Raw genomic sequence first — 19,954 nt, 5'->3', positions numbered from 1 at the left:
AGTAGCATTTAGACATTAACTAACATCTGAAGTAGTAACAAAATAAATAAATTACAACATAAAATTTTGTTTTTTTTTATTAATTGAGGCTGTTAAGATGATATAGTGTGGGTGAGGATGAAGGTAGAAAAAATGTTTGAAAGAAAATAAAACGTGGCTGGACTTGATGTTTAAAGTGTGTAGGGAATGACTGGAAGAACAAATTAGTAACTTTCAGTTCACCAGAGTGAGCAACGCCAACCATGGTGGGAAGGATGAATGGAGAAGGAAGGGAACTTCGGGATGTTGCAATGGATGATGACACTGTCTCTCAAAGGGGGTCAGTTATTCAAGAGAGCCATGGAAAAGCATAAGGAAAGGCTGCTGACTCTGGATCCTGATGGCATCCTCATTGTGACACCAGAAAGACGGAGATAATGAACAGCAGTAAGAACATAAAACCAGGTGTGATTAACTTTAGGAACACACAGAGAAAATATACAATTGGGGAAGACTGCTAGACATGTGGGAGAGAAGATAACTGCCATATAAGAATTTTTCCAGAAATAAGGAAGAACTTTAAAGGTGCTAAATCCCAGCTCTGGACTCTGAACATGTGCCTGGGCCTGAGCACTTTCCTACATGCCCTCTTAGATTCTATACCTGTGACATGGGTCTTTTATGTCACCGCTCTTTGGAGATTCATTGAGAAAGCAACCCTGGGCCATAGTAACTGACCATTCCAAACTAACTTGAGAGCTAGGAAGCTGCCCCCATAAAACCCTTAGTATCAGATTGTTCATGAGACTCCAACATTTGACCCCCAAATAGCTAGATAATAAGAAGCCTTAAAACATGTGTATGGATTTAGTGATTGGGAGTAAAAGCTGTTGCCAGACCAACATGGATGAAAAGTTAGATTGGGTTGAGCAAACTTTTGTTTTGTTTACTTATTTATTTTTGAGATAGTAGTCTCTTATAGCCCAAGCTGATGTCAAAATATGTAGCAGATGATGACTTTGAACCTTGATATTTCTATCTCTCTTCCCAAGTTCTGGGATCACTGGAGTTGGCCAGCATGCTCAGCAAACTTTTCTTGCATTATTTGATAAATAAATATCAACATTTACACCAGTGGGTGAGTGTGAGTTTAAACCATGGGACTGCCTTCCTGACATCTCATTAAAACTTCAATAACTATTAACCTGCTCTTGTATTTCTAAATCAACAAGATGAGCCTTTCTTAGAAACCCCCAGTCCAGGATTTAATAATTCTTTCTCAAATACAGTGATAGTAAAATAATCCCACCTCAGAGGCTGGACATGACAGAGACTAGGAAAAGGCACCAACTCACAGAAACATGGTTCATTGCTCTGTGGTTACCTTGTGTCAAATGGCGGAATGTTGGAAGAGCCTTTAGAAGAGGAGATTGGATTGCTTAATCACCTTTAAATTTTAATGTGGAATGGATAAACAAGGGAGCATGAGATAAAACAAACAAACAAACAAAACAAGATAAGACACAGCAATGCAAGTACAGTGGCTCCTTCTTGAAATCCTAGCTCTCAGGAACCTGAGACAGGAGGATCACTATGAATGTGAGAATTCAGAAATAAAGTAGTGATGAAAAAGCTAGAAGAAAGAAGAAGAAATTCATGTGTGATTAGGAAACTTAACCAAGCTGACTCTATAAATACAAATGTGGACATCTCTGAAAGGGATAGGAAGAAATATGGATATATGAGATCTAACGGTAGGCTTGCTGGTCTAAGGTCTTAACATGTTTTTTGTTTGTTTGTTTGTTTGTTTTTGCTTTTCCCATGTTGCGTCTTATAGGGTGGATAAAAGGATACACTGCCCAACGCTCCCCCTTGAACTAGATATGAAGCTGCGAATGTCAGTTTCAAAGCCACTCCCCAGGCTCAGGCTTCCCTTCTCAGAGGCACAGGGCATAAACCTACCTCTGCAGAAAGGAGCTGGGAAGTCCCAGGATGCGCCATTCCCTGGGCTGACGATGCAAGTCAGAATGGCGTGACCTTCCAAGATGTAGCCGGAGAGACAGCTGTATCTGATCTTGTCACCTATGTTGAACCTCGTTCCATGGAGAACTCCTTTCAGTATCTCCCCAGGGTTTCCACACGTGTGACTAGGTAAAACTGTGGGAGGGAGAAAAGGAAGTTGAAGAAAATGTTCCATGGAGATGTATTTATATCATAAAATAAGCACTATGCTTGGACTACTAAAATCAGCAAGTTCCTGCAATAGAAAAATAGATCACTGCACTTAGGAGCTGAACAGAAAATGCGTTTGGAATTTCGAACATCCACCCTGCCACAATTTGATAATGACTTTTGGAAAGTGCAAACAAATGCATTTGGTGAAAGGAAAAACCTATAATTCTATTCATGTTTGTCTTCCAGAAGAGCTCTAGATTATGTTGGTAGTAACAAGATTTCACGTGAGGCAGGAAGAACCAAAACCAGAGGAAAATGTCTGAGCTGGGGTACGGATCCATGCCACTGTGTTTTTTTCTTTAGCTCAGACCTCATCATTAATTGATTATCTACATCATTAATTGATATCCAGTCTATATTTATCTCAAGACTGCAGCTGCAGTGCCCTGTTAGTACACATCACTAACATCTAATTTATGTGCATTCTCAGACCTCAGCGTCAGTGCCATGCTCCTGATACACATCACGAAATGGTATTCAATCCATGTTAATCCTCAGACCTCAGCATCACTACCACACCTGGTACATATCACTAAATCGTATTCAATGAATGTTTATTCTCAGCATCTGTACCCACACCCGATAGACGTCACTAAACAGTATCCAATGCATGTTTATTCTCAGCATCTGTACCACACACCCGATAGACGTCACTAAACAGTATCCAATCCATGTTTATTCTTAGCCCTCAGCTTCAGCACCACACACCTGATAGACACTACTCGACAGTATCCAGTACATCCTTATTCTCAGCACCAATACCGCACATCTGATACACATCACTAAACAGTGTCCAATCAGTGTTGATTCTCAGCATCAGCACCACACCTGCTACACATCACTGACCAGTAACCAAAACGTTATTTGTTTTTAGATCCCACCATCAGTACCACTTTTGGTTCATATAACTAATTGGTATCCAACCCATGTTTCATAGATAAGATGTGCACTAAAGAATAAACAAAAGAATTTCACTCAAGCCATCAACTTGAGAAATGGTGCTGTTCTTAGAACAGAGTCTAAGAGTCTGCTCACTGGGCATTCTCAGCTCTCTTCGCTCTATTTGGGTTGCCAAAGCAAATGCTTTAATGATTTGCAGTTCAAAGTTAGATTCTTGAGGCTGTTTGTTCTGGAATTTTCTTTTCACAATGAAAGATTCTCACCCAATCCACCTGCATGGGGCCCTGTCCAAGTGATTTGCTATCCCTGGCCAAAATACACTGTTTTGGATGGCATTGATACCACTTGGTGGAAAGGATAAGAAAGAGAAGGCTCCGTAGTTTTCCTTTAAACTTAGACATCCCACCAGTAATTCAGTGCTTTCTGTGAAATAGATATTTTAAGAGACCTACTATTCTAAAAATATTTTCAAATAAAAACCAATTTGTAAAGGAATAAATTATTTTCTTTTGTATTCATTTCATGCTTGTGTGTGTGTGTTTTAATGGCTTTTATTAAGTATGTGTATTTTAACATGAATATTATAACATAAACTAGACTACCCAGGGATATTTAGAGAAGAAATGTGAATTCATAGGTGGTTAATAGTACATTTATAGTAACGAAGCAACTACTCACAAATACTACAGTCTAAAAAAAAAACTATAAAATGTTTAGAAGCTTAAATATTTCATTTAAGTAAGAAGTAAGCTTACATTTCAGTAAGTCAGTTGTCCACTTTGCTATCCTTCACAGAAAGAAAATTTAGAACTGGCCCCATCCTTCATGCTGTTTTTTTACAGCCAAGAGGCATTTGAAGAAAAGGCTCAGCTTCAGACACTGCAGGAACTGTAAATCCAAACCCCAGTGAAACATTTCTTTCTCTAAGCCAATGAATGTATGTGAGGAGGCCAACAAAACCACTACTAGGAAGACAAACATGTTTATCCCCTGTGGGTCTAGATGTAGATGAATAAATCCATTGTAGAAAGTATCATGAAATTCCGCCCAAAACTAAATGTAGAACTGCCAGGGAATGCAGAAGTGGCATCGTTGACAAGGAGGACAAGGGGAAGAAGGAGAAGAAATCAGAGACAATGGGACAAGAATGGCCTCCTACTTGATGGGAACACTGTTCACAGCAGCCAAGACACGGAAGCAACCTAGTTGTGCACAAACCAGTAAACAGGTCAAAAGATAATGAGGAGTGGGGCTGGAAAGAAGGACCTGCAGGTAAGAATACTTGTCTCATAAGCCAGAAGAGCTAAGTTAACCCATTGGGAAACAAATAGAGGCTGAAATAGAGAACTGACTCCATGAAAGTGTCCTCTGACCTCCATATATAGGCTGCAATATGTACATGCGATCAGATCATGATGATGACGACAACGACGAAAATGACGACAATGGTGATAGAGAGGATTAGAAGTATAAAATGAAAATGTGGTACACATACCATTCTGTCATTTGTTCCTACTCAGTGCTACTGAGCCTGGAGCACCCAGCACATATGAAACAAGTCAGACTCAAGTTGGAAGGCTTACTGATGCCTTATTTGCAGAAAATTCATTGTTTGCTGTTAGGATAATTACTGTTTAATTAGCTCCTAATAGTACTTCTTCCTAAAACTCACATACTTACTGTGTGTCCAGATAAATTGTTTTCCAAAAGACAAGTGTTATTAAATCAAATACAGTAATGCCTTGGACTTACTAAGGAGAATTGCAACTGGCAGGGAAATCAAACGCCCCACTCTGGAGATAAGGGCAGTCTGCTCAACATTTGCATAGGTTCTACTGATGAAAATAGACTTCAAATGCACACGTACTATCACTCTCTAGTATACAAAAAAGCTGATGTAACACAGTTCTTCAGTGAAGAAGAGATAGACAAGATAAGTACTTGGAAAGTGCACAGAATTCACAAGCCTCTGGAGTCGTGTGTGTGTGTGTGTGTGTGTGTGTGTGTGTGTGTGTGTGTGTGTGTGTGTGTGTATGTGTGAGATATGTGTATGTTCATGTGATATATATATAGATATAGATATATGTGTGTGTGATGCATTTATGTTTGAATGTACATATCGTATATGTATATGTAATATAAATATATGGGTGGGTGGTTTGTATTATATATGGGGGCAGAGTGCAGTGTGAGGGAGCCAGGTGTCTGTGTATGTGCATTTCTGTCTATGGAACTACAGAGTTATGAGGTGGATATCTTTGGTGCCAACAGAGTCTCTTAGGCAGGAAGTGGGAGAGTTCTAATTCTTCTACTCTGAAGTCCCTTCGATACCTTTCTCTTTGTTCCTGTATATGGGGGTGGCCTTCACCATTACACCTTGACACTTGATTAAAGTGGAATTTGGAAACCGAATCTTTAAAAACTGCCATCTTTGTGAGACCAGACACCATTTCAAAGGACAGGGGAAGTGGGAGATTGAAGTTGCCTCCAGTCTCCTTTGTACTTCCCCGTAGCTGTTTATTCAGTGAAAACAGCTCTCTCTGTTTGTTTCACAGACTGGGTGTGAAGATTGGAGCAGATCTCATAGTCTGCAAATATCTGTTTCTTCTGACCCTGTTAGGAAACTCATTGTAAACAGATAAGAGTGGTTCTTCTGGGTGCAAATTGATTGACATAGGGAAGAAGACGTTTAGCTTCTATGTATGAAATGTCTAGAGGCAGAACAGGCCCCCCTTCAGCACGCTCTTGCTTTAGCATTCATTAGTGCAGATAAATGACAAATCTAATGGCTGATATGCAGTGCATGTTCTCAATCTGTAATAATGGATACACACACACACACACACACACAGTTAGGCATCAGGGTGCTAAAATGATTTTAAGAATTTTACAGTAAAGTAAGTACAGTGATTGAAAATCAAACTCTTTGATATACAGTGCAATGTAATATATCTGAGACATAGTGGTTGAGAATACTTATTTTCAACTAATTTTGTTTTATTTCTGAATTCTTAATTTTAAAGTGAGATTTACAAACAATGACAATGCAAAATCATTCATATTATTAAACCACTGTCAATCTCATAAAAGTTGTAGAATTAAAAAATAAAAGGGATTAATGATATCAAGTCCATGCAAATATTTAAGGCCCAACGTGTGAAAGTAGCTAATATAGAGAAATGTAGTGTCTGAAGAAAACAAATTAAGATCAATTCTATTCAACCCAATTATTACTTCTGCCAGTTTGCCCCGTGGTCCTCTGAGGCTCCTTTCCTCAGTGTAGGGGAGAACCAGGGCAGTGAGGTGGGAGTGGGTGGGTAGGAGGGGAGCATCCTCCTTGAAGCAGGGGACAGGGGAATAGGAGAGGTGGGAACTGGGAATAAAATCTGGAATGTAAATACATAAAATATTCAATAAGGAAAAAAAAACCCTACTCTCTCTGACACTTTCCCTGAAGTTGGTAAAAGTCTTTTCACATCTGTAGAAACAAGAGTACAGTAAGCCTTTAGCAAACTCTTACAGAATTGACTTGAAATTTAATCCTTCCCAATCCTTGCTTGAATAAAGTGACCCCTGTCCCATAGGGACTCCAAGACAGAGGTTTTTGTAGTATGAGAATTCTACACAGGGCGAGCATTTGGTCATGTGGAAGAATTACCTTAAAGTCACTGTGCATTGTGGGCACGGCTCCCTCAACCCGCCCCAACCTCCAGGGCAGGATTCCATCAGACAGCAGGGGAGTTAACACCCAGGACTGGGAACATGGGCTGTCACTCTAATTATGCTGCAGAATTTCTCACTGTAAGGCTTCTGATTTGGCAAGCACATATGGTCACAACTCAGTGACTTAATTGGCTATCACATCAAGCCTTTAACCCAACTGTTTAAGTGATTAAATGGGTGTCATATTAAATCCCTGCCCAAAGAAAAGTGAAAGTCTGCTAGTACATGAAAATTCACCATTAATATTCATTAACGAATGGAACACAAGGCTAACATGTAGGGTTTGAAATTCTCGGAGGAATGGTGGCATCTTCAGCAGACTGTGCACGATGATTGGGGCCTTATGAGACCATTAGATGCTTTTATCCTGAAACTGGATCCTTAGGGATTTGTGCAGAAATTTGTACACACATTGCCTTCCTGATAGTCTCTTATCTTAAGTCAAATAAATAAATAAATAAATAAATAAATAAATAAATAAATAATCTTCAAATAGCCACTTAATAAAGCACACTGGAGACATTAAGTGTTTGCCTGTAGGCAGAGTGTTAGGGCCAGTTTCTCATCCATTCCCATTGACTCCTTAGAAATGTAAATAGAATATAATTATGCAGTCTTCAATAATACCAAAGCCCAGGTTTTCAGAGCTCGAGGCCTGGCATCTGTTCTTTCTAGAAAAAGAGAAATACTAGCAGGGTGGAATCATGACAGGATGGCTGAGGTTCCTCAGGTCTGTTTTCCCGTCTCATAATTTCTCTCCAGCCAAGGGGGGCCAAGGAGAACCATCTAAATAATATCTTAATGCAAAGTCCTAAGTACCAATGAGGCTATGTGGACATGAGCATGATATGCCTGCTCAGGTAGAGCGGTAAAGTTTGGTTATATCAGAATGAAAGGATTAGTTCTGAGTGGGGTGACCAGCAGAGGCCAATGCTTATGGTCAATTAGCACAGTGTGCTACAGGCATCCCAGCCCTGACAGGCACTTGAATTTCTTCCCAAGAGACCTACTCCTTGATGTGGATTATGGTCTAATTCCAAGTTTTCAAGTCTGAATAAACTCTAAGGCCCATTGTAGTGTCTTGAGATTCAGTCAGTGGCAGGTTGCTCTGCATGGTATATCATTCTGTACATTCTACCAACTCTCAGTTCCTAATTTGGAATGTTTTTTATATACACAAACCTGTTAAAAGTTTGTCAAACAGACTGGCGCTTAAGATGGAATACAGTTATTAAAATTACTGAGGAAGGTATAAAAAAATCTATAACCTTATTTTTCAATATTGATGCTTATTTTCCCTTGACTAATAATAATTGATAATATTTGAAACACATTATGGTATATACTGCTTTTTGATCTATATAGTCATTTATACACACACACACACACACACAGAGAGAGAGAGAGAGAGAGAGAGAGAGAGAGAGAGAGAGAGACAGAGAGACAGAGAGGGAGAGAGAGAGAGAGGGAGAGAGAGAGAGAGAGACAGAGACAGAGAGACAGAGAGAGAGACAGAGAGACAGAGAGACAGAGAGGGAGAGATGTAGTATTGTTTATTGTCATGATCAGTTACCAAAAACAATGCTGGCACAGAAAGGTTCTCTGAAGTTCAATGTCACACATAAGTATGCACCCATTGAAAGTAGACATTGAGAATGTTTGTCAAGCACTACCCTGGAATGTCTTTCTTGTCGACAGAAAAAAAAAATCTAACAATGACTACAAGCCATTGGGTCTACAGTGCCTTCCACATATCTGCTTCTAACAAAAAGATTATAGAGATTTGCATTAACTATCATACTTTTTCACATAGAAAAGTCAAAATTATTGCATGACATTTCACAAGTTTGTTACCAGCTTTGTCAGTTAATTGTTTAATAGGACATAAAGTTAAACCAAAGTGAGCACAGCAGAGATACTGAGAAATAGTGACACTGAATGCCTCAGAGGGACCAGGAAGAAATTGATCTGAAATCTGTATTGCAAGATAGTTTTCAGCAGTGGTTGGAAACTTTCCTAAGCATGTTGAGATGAAGAGCACGCATGCATACACATGTACCCCACCACAGAGAGAGGAAGGATGGAGAAAGAGGGAGAGGGAGAAGGGAGAGAAGAGAGCAAGAGCGAGAGCGAGAGCGAGAGCGAGAGCGAGAGCGCGAGAGAGAGACTTAAGGCTTTGCTCTAGTTTGTATTTGAAACATCCCCAAAAGGCCTTGCATTAAAGTTTGTTCACATTCTTTGGCACGATCTGAGCTGGTGCAAGCTTAAAGGGTGGATCCTAGGGAGAAGAAAGTGGGTTACTGAGGGTAAGCCTTGATTCAGGAGTTATTGGGCAGTAGGCTTCTGCTTGCTCTAGGTTTCTGCAGAATGAACAGGCTCCCCACAAGGGATACTCACATCATAAAATTCCGTCTCCCTGCTGGCTCTAAGCAACAGGATCAGATAACTACAGACAGATACCTCTAAAACCATGAGTCAAAATACCCCTTTCCTCTTTATAGGCTGTCTGCCATGTGTCAAATGACAGTGACACAAACTGATTACCACATTTGCTGGTGTAAACAATGGGTAAATATTATTCTGTGCTCTGGTTTAACCAGCTGAATCTCACAAGATCCTCTTTACTTCTCCCGACTGAAGGCACATTTTGTCTGAGTGTCATGAATCTGAAGCTAGCTGTACCTTTGGGTTTCTTATCATAAATGCCACAAAAATTAATCTAGATTCAAGTTTTTATGAAATCTCAATAAAGAGGCATATGGAAAGTTACTCTGGTGGAGCAACTATATCCACAATGCCATACCCTGTATCCACTCTTAGACACACTATGTGTAGTGTAAATACCCACTATTCCACACCTGCAGTCTCATTCAAATGTAGATTAAAGATAGTTAGGGGATAGAAAATATCTAGCACTTATCCATCCAAATAAATTTCTAACAGTTTCAACTAAATTTACAAACACAAAAAGAAGAAAATACACAGTGTCAAGAAAGCAAAGCAAAACTAAACCAAACCAAAGCAGGGCAGAGGATGAAATGGTACGGATGCAACAGGCAGTCCTAAAGTAACAACAGAACAAAATCATAGCTAACAAAAGAGCAAAGCAGATACATTGTAACCATAAATTGTGAGTCTACAAGAAATGGGGTAGGAAGAAAATGCAGGAAAGTAAAAAACACAGATAAAATGGCAAAGCCAGAAGGATCTAATAAACTGTCCTGATAGTCATATGAAAGGTAAAGTCATAACCATCTTTGGTAAGATGCAGAGACTGGACTGCAGTGGTGGACTGGAGGCCAAGGTCAAGTCTTCAGCACCCTTATCAGGAAGTTTATCCACCACATCTGTAATTCCAGTTTCAGGAGAACCCGTGTTCTCTTTTGGCTACTCAGGTCTCTACACACATTTGGTACTCACAATGCATGAAGACACTAACTCACATAAAATAAATATTTAGAAGTTTAGAGATTTGGGTAAGAGTATAGAACCTCACTGCATTCAACACCTACAGTCTAAGTGTAGAGACAGAAGACAACAGTGAAAGTGGGAGACACCCCTTCATGAAGTAACTGAATACTGCAAGCTATGTGATTAACATACAGAAAATGGTACTGCGCAAAGAACATGAGCAGGGATACAGAGTCACTGAATCAAGATAAATGCATGAAATTCTTTACAGGGCACAATAGTATTTGTGTGCCCAACAGAAATCTGGCAGACCACTTATATGAACCAATCAGAACCTCAAAGGGAAGAGATAGAACCAGTTTATGCTCGCGGATTCCCACAGTGATCTCTTAGTAATTGACAAGATCTTGCTGAGATAGTCAGAGTGTGGGGTGTTTGCATGGCTTCACCCACACATTTGTAATTAAATAACACTTAAAACCACAGTCGAGAGGATATTAGAATGCAGTTGGGTCAAAGGAAAATAACAGAACAACATATCAAAGTAGTAAAGAGCATTGAGCATTGAAAGTTATGCTTAGATAGGAATTTTGAAGGCATGATATAAAGATTATATAAAAAAAGATGCCAATCAAGCTATTACATTGCATTTCTACAATAAAATAGGAACAACAAGTAATGAAAAAGGGAGAGAGGGAGAGAGTAGGAAAGGAAGAAAAAGGGGAGGGATGGAGGAGGAAGGGGAAGAAAGAGGAGGGAGGAGGAGAAGGAAGGAAAGGTAGAAAAGAGGAGTTGGTAAGATATTGAAGGCAGGTCAGGCACTGTTCTCCATAAAACCACTTGAGATTTGTCAATATTTCTTTTCAGTACTTCCTGTTTGGAAGTTCTCTCAACATTCCAAAACCTTTTGTCTTATCATTGCCAAAGATGCTCACTTGGGAATGGTTACTCTCTGGAGAGGGTAGGCAGGCTAGATCACACAACACTGTCTCCAGAGCCAGCTCAGTCCAAACAGAGAACTGTGTCAATATGAAGATGTGCATGAAATACAATGGAAAGAGCTGATGTGATGGGCACACATAGGAGAAACAAAAACAAACAAGCCCCAACTGGAATCTCAGGAGTTCAAATGTTTGCTTAACTCTGTGAATCAGATCCATTGGCAGTAGCATACATCCTGTTCCTTTTCTTTCTTCCTTCCTTCCTTCCTTCTTCTTCTTTCTTTCTTTCTTTCTTTCTTTCTTTCTTTCTTTCTTTCTTTCTTTCTTTCTTTCTTTCTTTCTTTCTTTCTTCCTTCCTTCCTTCCTTCCTTTCTTTCTTTCTTTCTTTCTTTCTTTCTTTCTTTCTTTCTTTCTTCTTCCTTTTACTTATTACCTTTACATCCAGATCACTGCCCTATTCTCAGTAATCCCCTCTCACAATCCTTTTCACATCTCCCTTCCCCTTCTCCTCTGAGTGAGAGGTGTCCCCCTGGGTATCCCTCTACCCTGGTACTTCAAGTCTTTGTGAAGCTAGGCACTTCCTCTCCCACTGAGGCAAGACAAGGCAACCCATCTAGTACTACATATCCTATATACAGTCAATAGCTTTTGGATGGACACTACTCCAGTTGTTCAGGACCCACATGAGGGTCAAGCTATACATCTGCTAAATATTAATGGGGAGGCCTAGGTCCTGCCCTTGGATTTATCCTGTCTGCAAGTAACATAAGCATGAGGCAGGCAGCAGAGACTGGATAAAAGGCCAACGAATAACCTGCTCAACTTGAGACCCATCCTATGGGCAAGCACCAACCACTAGCACTATTAATGATACTCTATTTTGCTTGCAGACAAGAATACATTGTCTTCTGAGAGGCTGCACCCAACAGTTGACTCAGACAGATACAGACACCCACAGCGAAACACTGGATAGAGCTTGGGGACTCTTAAGGAAGAATTGGAGAAAGGATTGCAGGCTTCAAAAAAGATAGGAACTCCACAGGAAGACCAACAGTATAAACTAACCTGGACTCTTGGGGTTCTCAGAGTCTGAACCACCAACCAAAAAGCATTTCATCATCTCAAAACACAGAACAAATGACACAGAATCAGGATGAAAAATATTTACTATTCCTTAAACTTCACAGTAAAATGTCAAAATGTCACAATGCACCAGCTTGGCTGAACCCAGGTCTCCCAGGAAGATCTGGTTATTCTAATTTCAAACTGCAGAAGATGGTTCTGGAGATCAGGAAGTAGAGAGATCAGAGAGCCAGACTCTCCTGCACAGGCTCCATTTCCATCAAACTTTATGTTCAAGTTTTGCCCTGAGGTAACCACTGTGATAGTTATTTTCAATGAAGTGTTAATAAAACATATTCAGGGGCTCACTGACAGTGTGTACAAAAAGAAAAGCCAGCCATTTCCCATCCTACACAGTGAGGGAGTAGTGAGAGCATCCTAAACACAGGAGATGTGACAGTGGCCTCTTTCTCAAAACTGAAAGTTTGAAAAGTATAAATATAAAAGAGAGATTAGAAAAGTATCTTTGAAAATGAATGCCAATCCCACCATAGAAGGTGAACCTGTGTCTGTTTACTTGGTTCTCTGAAGATCAGAGTTCCTGTGAGCTAACAACATCTGTTGGGAAGGCCAACAGGCTGTATAGTCCTGAATTCATTCCTCAGACACAGAAGGCACTACTTTCAAGTGTCCTGGATCTCAGGAGAGACTTCAACAACTCTGAGATTAACTTTAAAATCATGCTCACACCAGTCTTAAATTACTCACAAGGATGCTTTACCTGGTGAAGGAAAATGAGCCAAGGATTGAGTCAGACTAATACATTAGAAACATCCTCTGTGGAGTGGACCTCACCCTACTATGAAGTGCACTGCACTGAATTCAACTTTGGAGAAAGGGAAAAAATACAATGAAATGAGCTACCAGGAGAGAGGATGAAGGAATGGATGGAAGAAAGGAAAAAGGAAGGGAGAAGAGGGAAGAAGGTAGAGAAGGAAGAGAAAAGGGAGAAAAAGAAAAAAATAATCAGACTATTACATAGGCTAGGCATCTTTCTCTGTGTCTCAATGTGGGCCTGGGCTCAGAGGGCGGATGTGATCCTACAGCGTAATTTAGTTAAATAAGAACACAAAGCTGAAGTACTCACTTTTCCAGTACCCACAGTTCTCACAGGCATGAAGGGAATGTGCTGTCAGTGCAATTCTGTGCCTTTGGACCTAGCACAGGGTGAAATTTTGAGAAATCAGAGAAATGTGATCCAAAGAACAACCTATGTTGTAGCGAATGCCTCTGAGTTCCCTCAGAAATACATGAGACTGGTGAGCATCAGAGGGGCTGGGATGGAGGTGGTTAACATGGAGTAAGGATTTGATTCCTATCTTTTGATGAATTAAAACAAAATATCAGCGGGAAAGGGAAATATAGAGTGAGCAGTAAAAACAAATAGCTGGTAGTTATGATGGCTTACAAGTGTCTTGAAGAGAGGTATGACAGAGAAGTGCCAGGAATAGATGGAGGCGGGACAGTGTGCCATAGAAAGTCAACAATGATTCCACCGAGTATCTGTGATGCATACAGAGATGGTTCCATTTGTGCCAACTTTGTGTAGTTTTATCTAATTATGTCAAATGCCTGTGTAGTCCAAACTCTTACTTGTAGTTAAAAGCATCTGATGATGGTCATTTTAGTCATCGTAGACTCTTGACACCCTTTATCCTGGATCAGGAGACCATCAACTACTGCTCAGTGGATGTCTTCAAGGCCAGTTTGCTAGAATCCTGACATATTAAACTGGAAGAAATCAGCCCAGAAGTCAGCCTTTTCTGGTATCTATGTCCACACCTATGATTCATTTCAACCATGAGAAGGAAGTCCTCATAGGAAGGTTTCCATGATGGTCACTACTTCATACTTAGGTGTATCTCAACTCTTGGACAGGCAAAGTTTTCTTCAATTACTATATTGTGTAAGAGGAATGGGAAATCCAAGTATTGAGTGCCCCTGATTCTTTGATTCAGCAGCTTGGAGTAGAGTCATGTACACATAACTACGTATTCACCATCCCTCCAATTCCCATGCAATTATCCACAGACTTAAAGAAGATAAACATGCTATGGTATGAGGTATAAGAGAAATGGTAGGATCATCTGGAAGACAGAGGGAATATCAGGAAGGCAGAGGTTGGCTATAGTCAAAGTGCCCCTTATTCTTTCAAAATGGACACAACCAAACCTTTGAGGGAAGCCATGTGAGAGAGTAAACAGGACTTGGTGAGATCCGAATACTGAAAACATATGCTGAGTTAGGGGCACAAATTTGCCTAGTGTAGTCAGTAAAATCCTAGGCCATAGTTATTACCATGAAGTTATTACCTAGAGTCACAGAAAGCCAAATCTGTTCAGCTAATGGTTAGAATTTAGTGTGAACAGCACCAGAGCTTAGCAGTGCCAGGATTCATAATTGCCTCTGCCCGAGTGACATATGATATGTTTCATTAGATTCAAATGGTGTGATGTGTCTGTCCATGAGAGTGAAACAGTCTCTTAGACATGGATAATGAATAAAATAAATGATACTTTTATCTTTAAATAAAGATAGAAACAGAGACCCTAAAATGTACACAGAATCTTCCTGTATTTCCTCTACTGAAGGGTATACGCTGCAAAATTTCATTCTACAGAGATTTCTTTCTACAAGTGTTGAGCTTGGACATGGGTCTCTTCAAGTTTTTTTTTACCATCCTTGTTAATGCTAAGAGGAAAGGACAGAGATGGGATTTTAGAATGAACTGCAAAGAAGGTATCCAGATAAAAAGGGACTCTAGGATGTAGAAGGTTAAGGGACACTAAAAGAGTCTATATTTTTTTTTTTAAAAAAAGAGTCTATCTTTAGGTGTCTGCAGAAAACTCCAGGAATTTCTGCACAACCGTGGCTTTGATCTGAGGGGTCCACTCCTCCCACTCCTCCACATAAGATGATATGGATCTAGACACATGTCATTTAGTTGAAGGACCAAGAAGGGAGAACAAATCACTTCTTGTGATTGTGAGAACCTTTTCTCATAGGACAGAAATCTATTTGTATTCATTAGTCCCATAAATGTTTATTAAAAGTTTATAGTCTTAAACTTAATACTAGTATTTTATAAAGTTGCCAGAAAACAAATCAATGCCTCCAATAATTCACTCACTTCCCATTGGTGAACTGTCATCAATTTCAGAGGTCCGTGTGCTACTCCAAGGGAATTTATCCCGACTCCATGTTTCTTACTTATGGATATTTTCCCTGCTGCTAGTGATGCTCTCCTGTTTAGAAGCAAAGGACAGAACCTGGAAGGATGAGCCTGAAGGGACAACCCCCACCCCCAATTCCTCTTTTCCTGATGGCAAACGGTGCTCTTTCCACCTGTTCAGGGAAGGCTTCTCTAGACAGTTGTGATCCCACAGCTCTGTTAGAGAACAAAGAGACCAAATAGCGTAATTACTTTACAAACTAAAGCATTTAGACACTGAGTATTAGCACTGTGTTGGTTAGGGCAGCATAGATCATGTTAGAGGCACCAAAATGTGTCAGTGACACAATAAGGAAAGAAAATGTAGACACTTGGAATCATTTGATCAACAGTGTTCTAAAGTTGATAGTTAATAACCTATCTGTAGTCCATAGTGTATGTCCCCCAAAAAGGGATTTTCTTCTATTTATTTGACAGCATAGACATGTGACTCTTCACAATTGATTGATTCTGACAGGGGAATGACCCAATTTTCTTTAAAGAGCTGGCCACTGCGAGTTTGACCATGTTCCAGTTAGTATATTAGTATATGAACAATATTCTTCTTCTTCTTCTTCTTCTTCTTCTTCTTCTTCTTCTTCTTCTTCTTCTTCTTCTTCTTCTTCTTCTTCTTCTTCCTTCTCCTTCTCCTTCTCCTTCTCCTTCTCCTTCTCCTTCCTTCTCCTTCTCCTTCTCCTTCTCTCCTTTCTTCCTTCTCCTCCTCCTTCTTCTTCTTCTTCTTCCTCTTCCTCCTCTTCCTCTTTTTCTTCTTCTTCTACTTCTTCTTCTTCTTCTTCTTCTTCCTCTTCCTCTTCATCCTCTTCCTCTTCATCTTCATCCTCTTCTTCTTGTTCTTCTTCTTCTTCTTCTTCTTCTTCTTCTTCTTATCCTTCAAATCATTATATTGGAAAAAACATAGCATTGAACAAGAACTGTTTTGTAAAATAATTATTCATTTTTCATTTGCATTGATGGTTATTTTTCCTCTGGACATGTAAGTGCACTTCTCTCAGAGGCCTGAAGAGAGCACCAGATGCCATGGATTTAAAGTTATAGGTGTCTGTGAGTCACCAGATGTATGCTAATAATCCAATCCAGGTCCTCTGTAAGAGAAGCTTGTGCTTTCAACTACTGGATCTACTCTTAGCTCTGTGGAGTTCTTTATAGAAATACTAACAGAGTTTTACATCGTAAGAAATTTTATTGACTACCAACTGACTCAGATTAGCAAACACTATAAACTGATGTTATCAGTCTCTCTCTATAATATGATATATAATATATAATATACATAATATAAAATATAATATGTACAACAGACATTTTATAATATATAATGTGTCATGTATCACGTGTCATGTAAGATTTAGTAGATAATATATATTATATAATGCAGTGTATAATATACAATATGTAATACATTATATAAATAATACAAACTATTGAACACTGAAAAGTGTCATTCCCTTTATATTGCATAGATAGTGATTAAAATGTTGTAATCAATGCACTTTTATAAAAATATCTCAACCCCCCAAAGAATGAGTTTTGAAAGATCTCACAGCACATAGTTAATACTCATTGCAATCATTTGAGTTCCGGTAGTTAACTGGCTATTATATTGCATGCTCAGCCTGTTTTATAGTTTAATCTGCCTTTAAGAGAACAACGTAACCAAACTTACTATGTGAATCCTCATGTAATCAGGTTTTACACCTGAAGGTCAAGGCATAACTTTAATCTTAAATTATGAACTCTTCAACCCACCCAACCCTGAAACCAGAATGATGTGTATTTTGTAATCATTTTTGTTGAAAATAGCCAATAGGTGGAAAGCAACCTTATAAAACAAATATACAGCTCAGGTGCATCCCTCTGTCTCTGCTCTTGACTGGATATAATGTGACCAGATCCTGGTACCTGGGCTTCTCTACTGCCCTGGACTCTGACCTGGACTTGTAAGCTAAAACCCTTTCTCTCTTACTTTCTGTCAGGATATTTATGATAGCAATGGAAAGGAAACTGGAACTCTCCCTTCTTGTGCAACCTCACGTATTATCCCAGATACCAGAGCGTCAGCCCCTCTCCTCTGTTCAGGCTTCAGCAATGTCTGAGGTCATGCACAGTGCAGGAGACTTCGCTTTCAACTTCATTGTCTCATCACATCTGCTTGCTTCCAGGACCCATGGTGTCAGGGTGTGTGGCATTCCCCTGCAAATTCATCAGTCCCACAGAGAGCCTTGTACGTAATAACTAGCCAGTAGAACTTGTCAAATAAATGCGCTAAGCATTAATTAATCCACTGACTTGACAGACAACAAATTTGATAAATTCCTAAATTGGCTAGTAAGAAATCTTACCATTAAAGATTCCTTCCATGGGGTGGTAATTGTCATTTCCAACCTAATTATGCCCAGAAGGGAAATGTACTTCATTAGTAAACATTAACAGCTCTGCACATTGTCTTTGTGTTCTTCAAATTATGAGTTTTCATTCTCTCCAGTCAGAAATACAGTGTCTTTTGACTTAGGGAAGGCCTAAGATGGAGGGGTGACATCAAAGGTAAACAGATAAAGATGGGGTCAAGAGGTCAATCAAACTGTTTATGTTCCAAGTTCCAAGGAAATGAAGTCTCCCTCTTCCTCTTCCCCTCCCCTTCCCCCTCCGCTCTCCCTTCTTCTCACTATCCCAGTCTCAGTTTCGGTATCTCTCTCTCTCTCTCTCTCTCTCTCTCTCTCTCTCTCTCTCTCTCACACACACACACACACACACACACACACACACACACATACACACATACAAAGAGACACAGAGAGGCACACAGAGAGCCAGAAAGGCAGAGCGAGGCAGAAAGAAAGAGACACAGAGAGACACAAAGAGAGAGAGAGAGAGAGAGAGAGAGAGAGAGAGAGAGAGAGAGAGAGAGACTCTTAACCACTACTAACCCAGTGGGAACATGGCAGATCAACATGATGGCTGGAGTTAAGAGCGCTTCTTGCACAAGCCTAAGGACATGAATTAAACCCCCAACACCCACATAAAAATCCTAGAATGGTTACAACACATATCTGTAACCCAACTATGACAGGCAAGAGAGGAGAGGATCCTTGTAGCCGGACGGACTGTTTAGCTAAAACGTGGAGCGTCAGCCTCTGAAAGAGGTCCTGTCTCCATGGAATAAGGTTCAGAGTGAGTGTGTAAATTTCCTGCCATCCTTCTCTTGCCTTTGGACATGAGCACACAGGCATACTCATTACACATACAGATGCATACTTCACAGGCACATACACCCATGCATACACTCACCTACATCTGCACAGATATATACATACATACGCACCCGAGCACACCCATACACACACACACACACACGCACACAGACAAACATGGTCCTGGGGTTAAGACCTTTAGCTCACATACAGAGAAGTGGATGAGGGACACAAAGTCTCCTTCTTCTGGAATGAGAAACAGAAAAGGTAGGCATAGGAACTCTGGGTGACATCACCCTATGACTTCGAGTTTGTTCTCTTCATTTTATCTTTGTTAATGATGTAGAATATCCAGGGAATATAATCATAAAAACTCAGAATTCATCCAAATATAAATGCTTTTTTTCCAATTCTTAGCATGATGAATTTTTGCTAAGCAAAAATTATACATGACATATTTAGGGAGCTTGAAGTTGGTTATCAAATTAAAATAGATTTGGGTATAAAAATAATGTCTTAGCTTAATGAATATTCCCGAAGAATGAATAATTTTCATAAAATTTTACATTTTTAAATTTTTTCTCTATATAATATAAATTAGAGTTTTTAATTTAAGGGTTTAAATGCTTTAGATGGATTTTGTAAAATATTTCTAGTGAAGAACTTCATACATAGTTAAAGTTAGAATAATTTTCGATGAAATATTTAGCATAATATTAACGTTCATGCATTTATCTATGATGATACTACCATGGGAATAAGAAGCAAAATAATCATCAATTTATCTTGTCATTTGCAAGATTGTACTTTCTCTACTGGACAGCATGTAACTTAAAGGTTACTGTCATAGTTTGAACACTCGATGTATGAATGTTTTCCTGTGTATGAAGCTAATGGGGACAGACATAGCATGACCTCTGGTCCTGAAGAGCCAGGAAGGGGTGACAGTAGTTCACATAGGTTTTATGGGGGGGGTGCTGGGGGGAGGATGCTAAGATCTCAGAAGAGATTTCTGTATAAAACAAATAGCAAAAGACAACAAAGGGAATGTGTCAGCACTGGGCAGGGACATGGGGAGAGGACGCTTGGGCTGTAGGACTGGTGACAACAGGAGTCAGTGGGTACAATGACCACACTTGTTGGTGTGGAGGGTGTGATTTTACTACGGAATACCAGGCTGAGGAATCCAGAAAACTAAGTTTATACATTAGGAAGACATTGCT

At 39.7% G+C, this 19,954-nt stretch overlaps 1 protein-coding gene across 1 annotated transcript in view; it reads right to left on the bottom strand.

Moving 5' to 3' along the window:
• The window catches only part of Csmd1 (CUB and Sushi multiple domains 1), a 1,514,424-nt gene that overhangs the window by 746,522 nt on the left and 747,948 nt on the right, over window positions 1–19,954 (bottom strand). Inside the window, exon 4 of the mRNA XM_032918494.1 lies at window positions 1,942–2,136. Within this exon, the coding sequence (XP_032774385.1) occupies window positions 1,942–2,136 (195 nt within the window). The remainder of the gene's footprint in view (window positions 1–1,941; window positions 2,137–19,954) is intronic.

The sequence above is a fragment of the Rattus rattus genome, chromosome 13 (genome assembly GCF_011064425.1).
Source record: "Rattus rattus isolate New Zealand chromosome 13, Rrattus_CSIRO_v1, whole genome shotgun sequence".
Taxonomy (NCBI): domain Eukaryota; kingdom Metazoa; phylum Chordata; class Mammalia; order Rodentia; family Muridae; genus Rattus; species Rattus rattus.
This window is presented reverse-complemented; position numbering and strand designations above follow the sequence as displayed.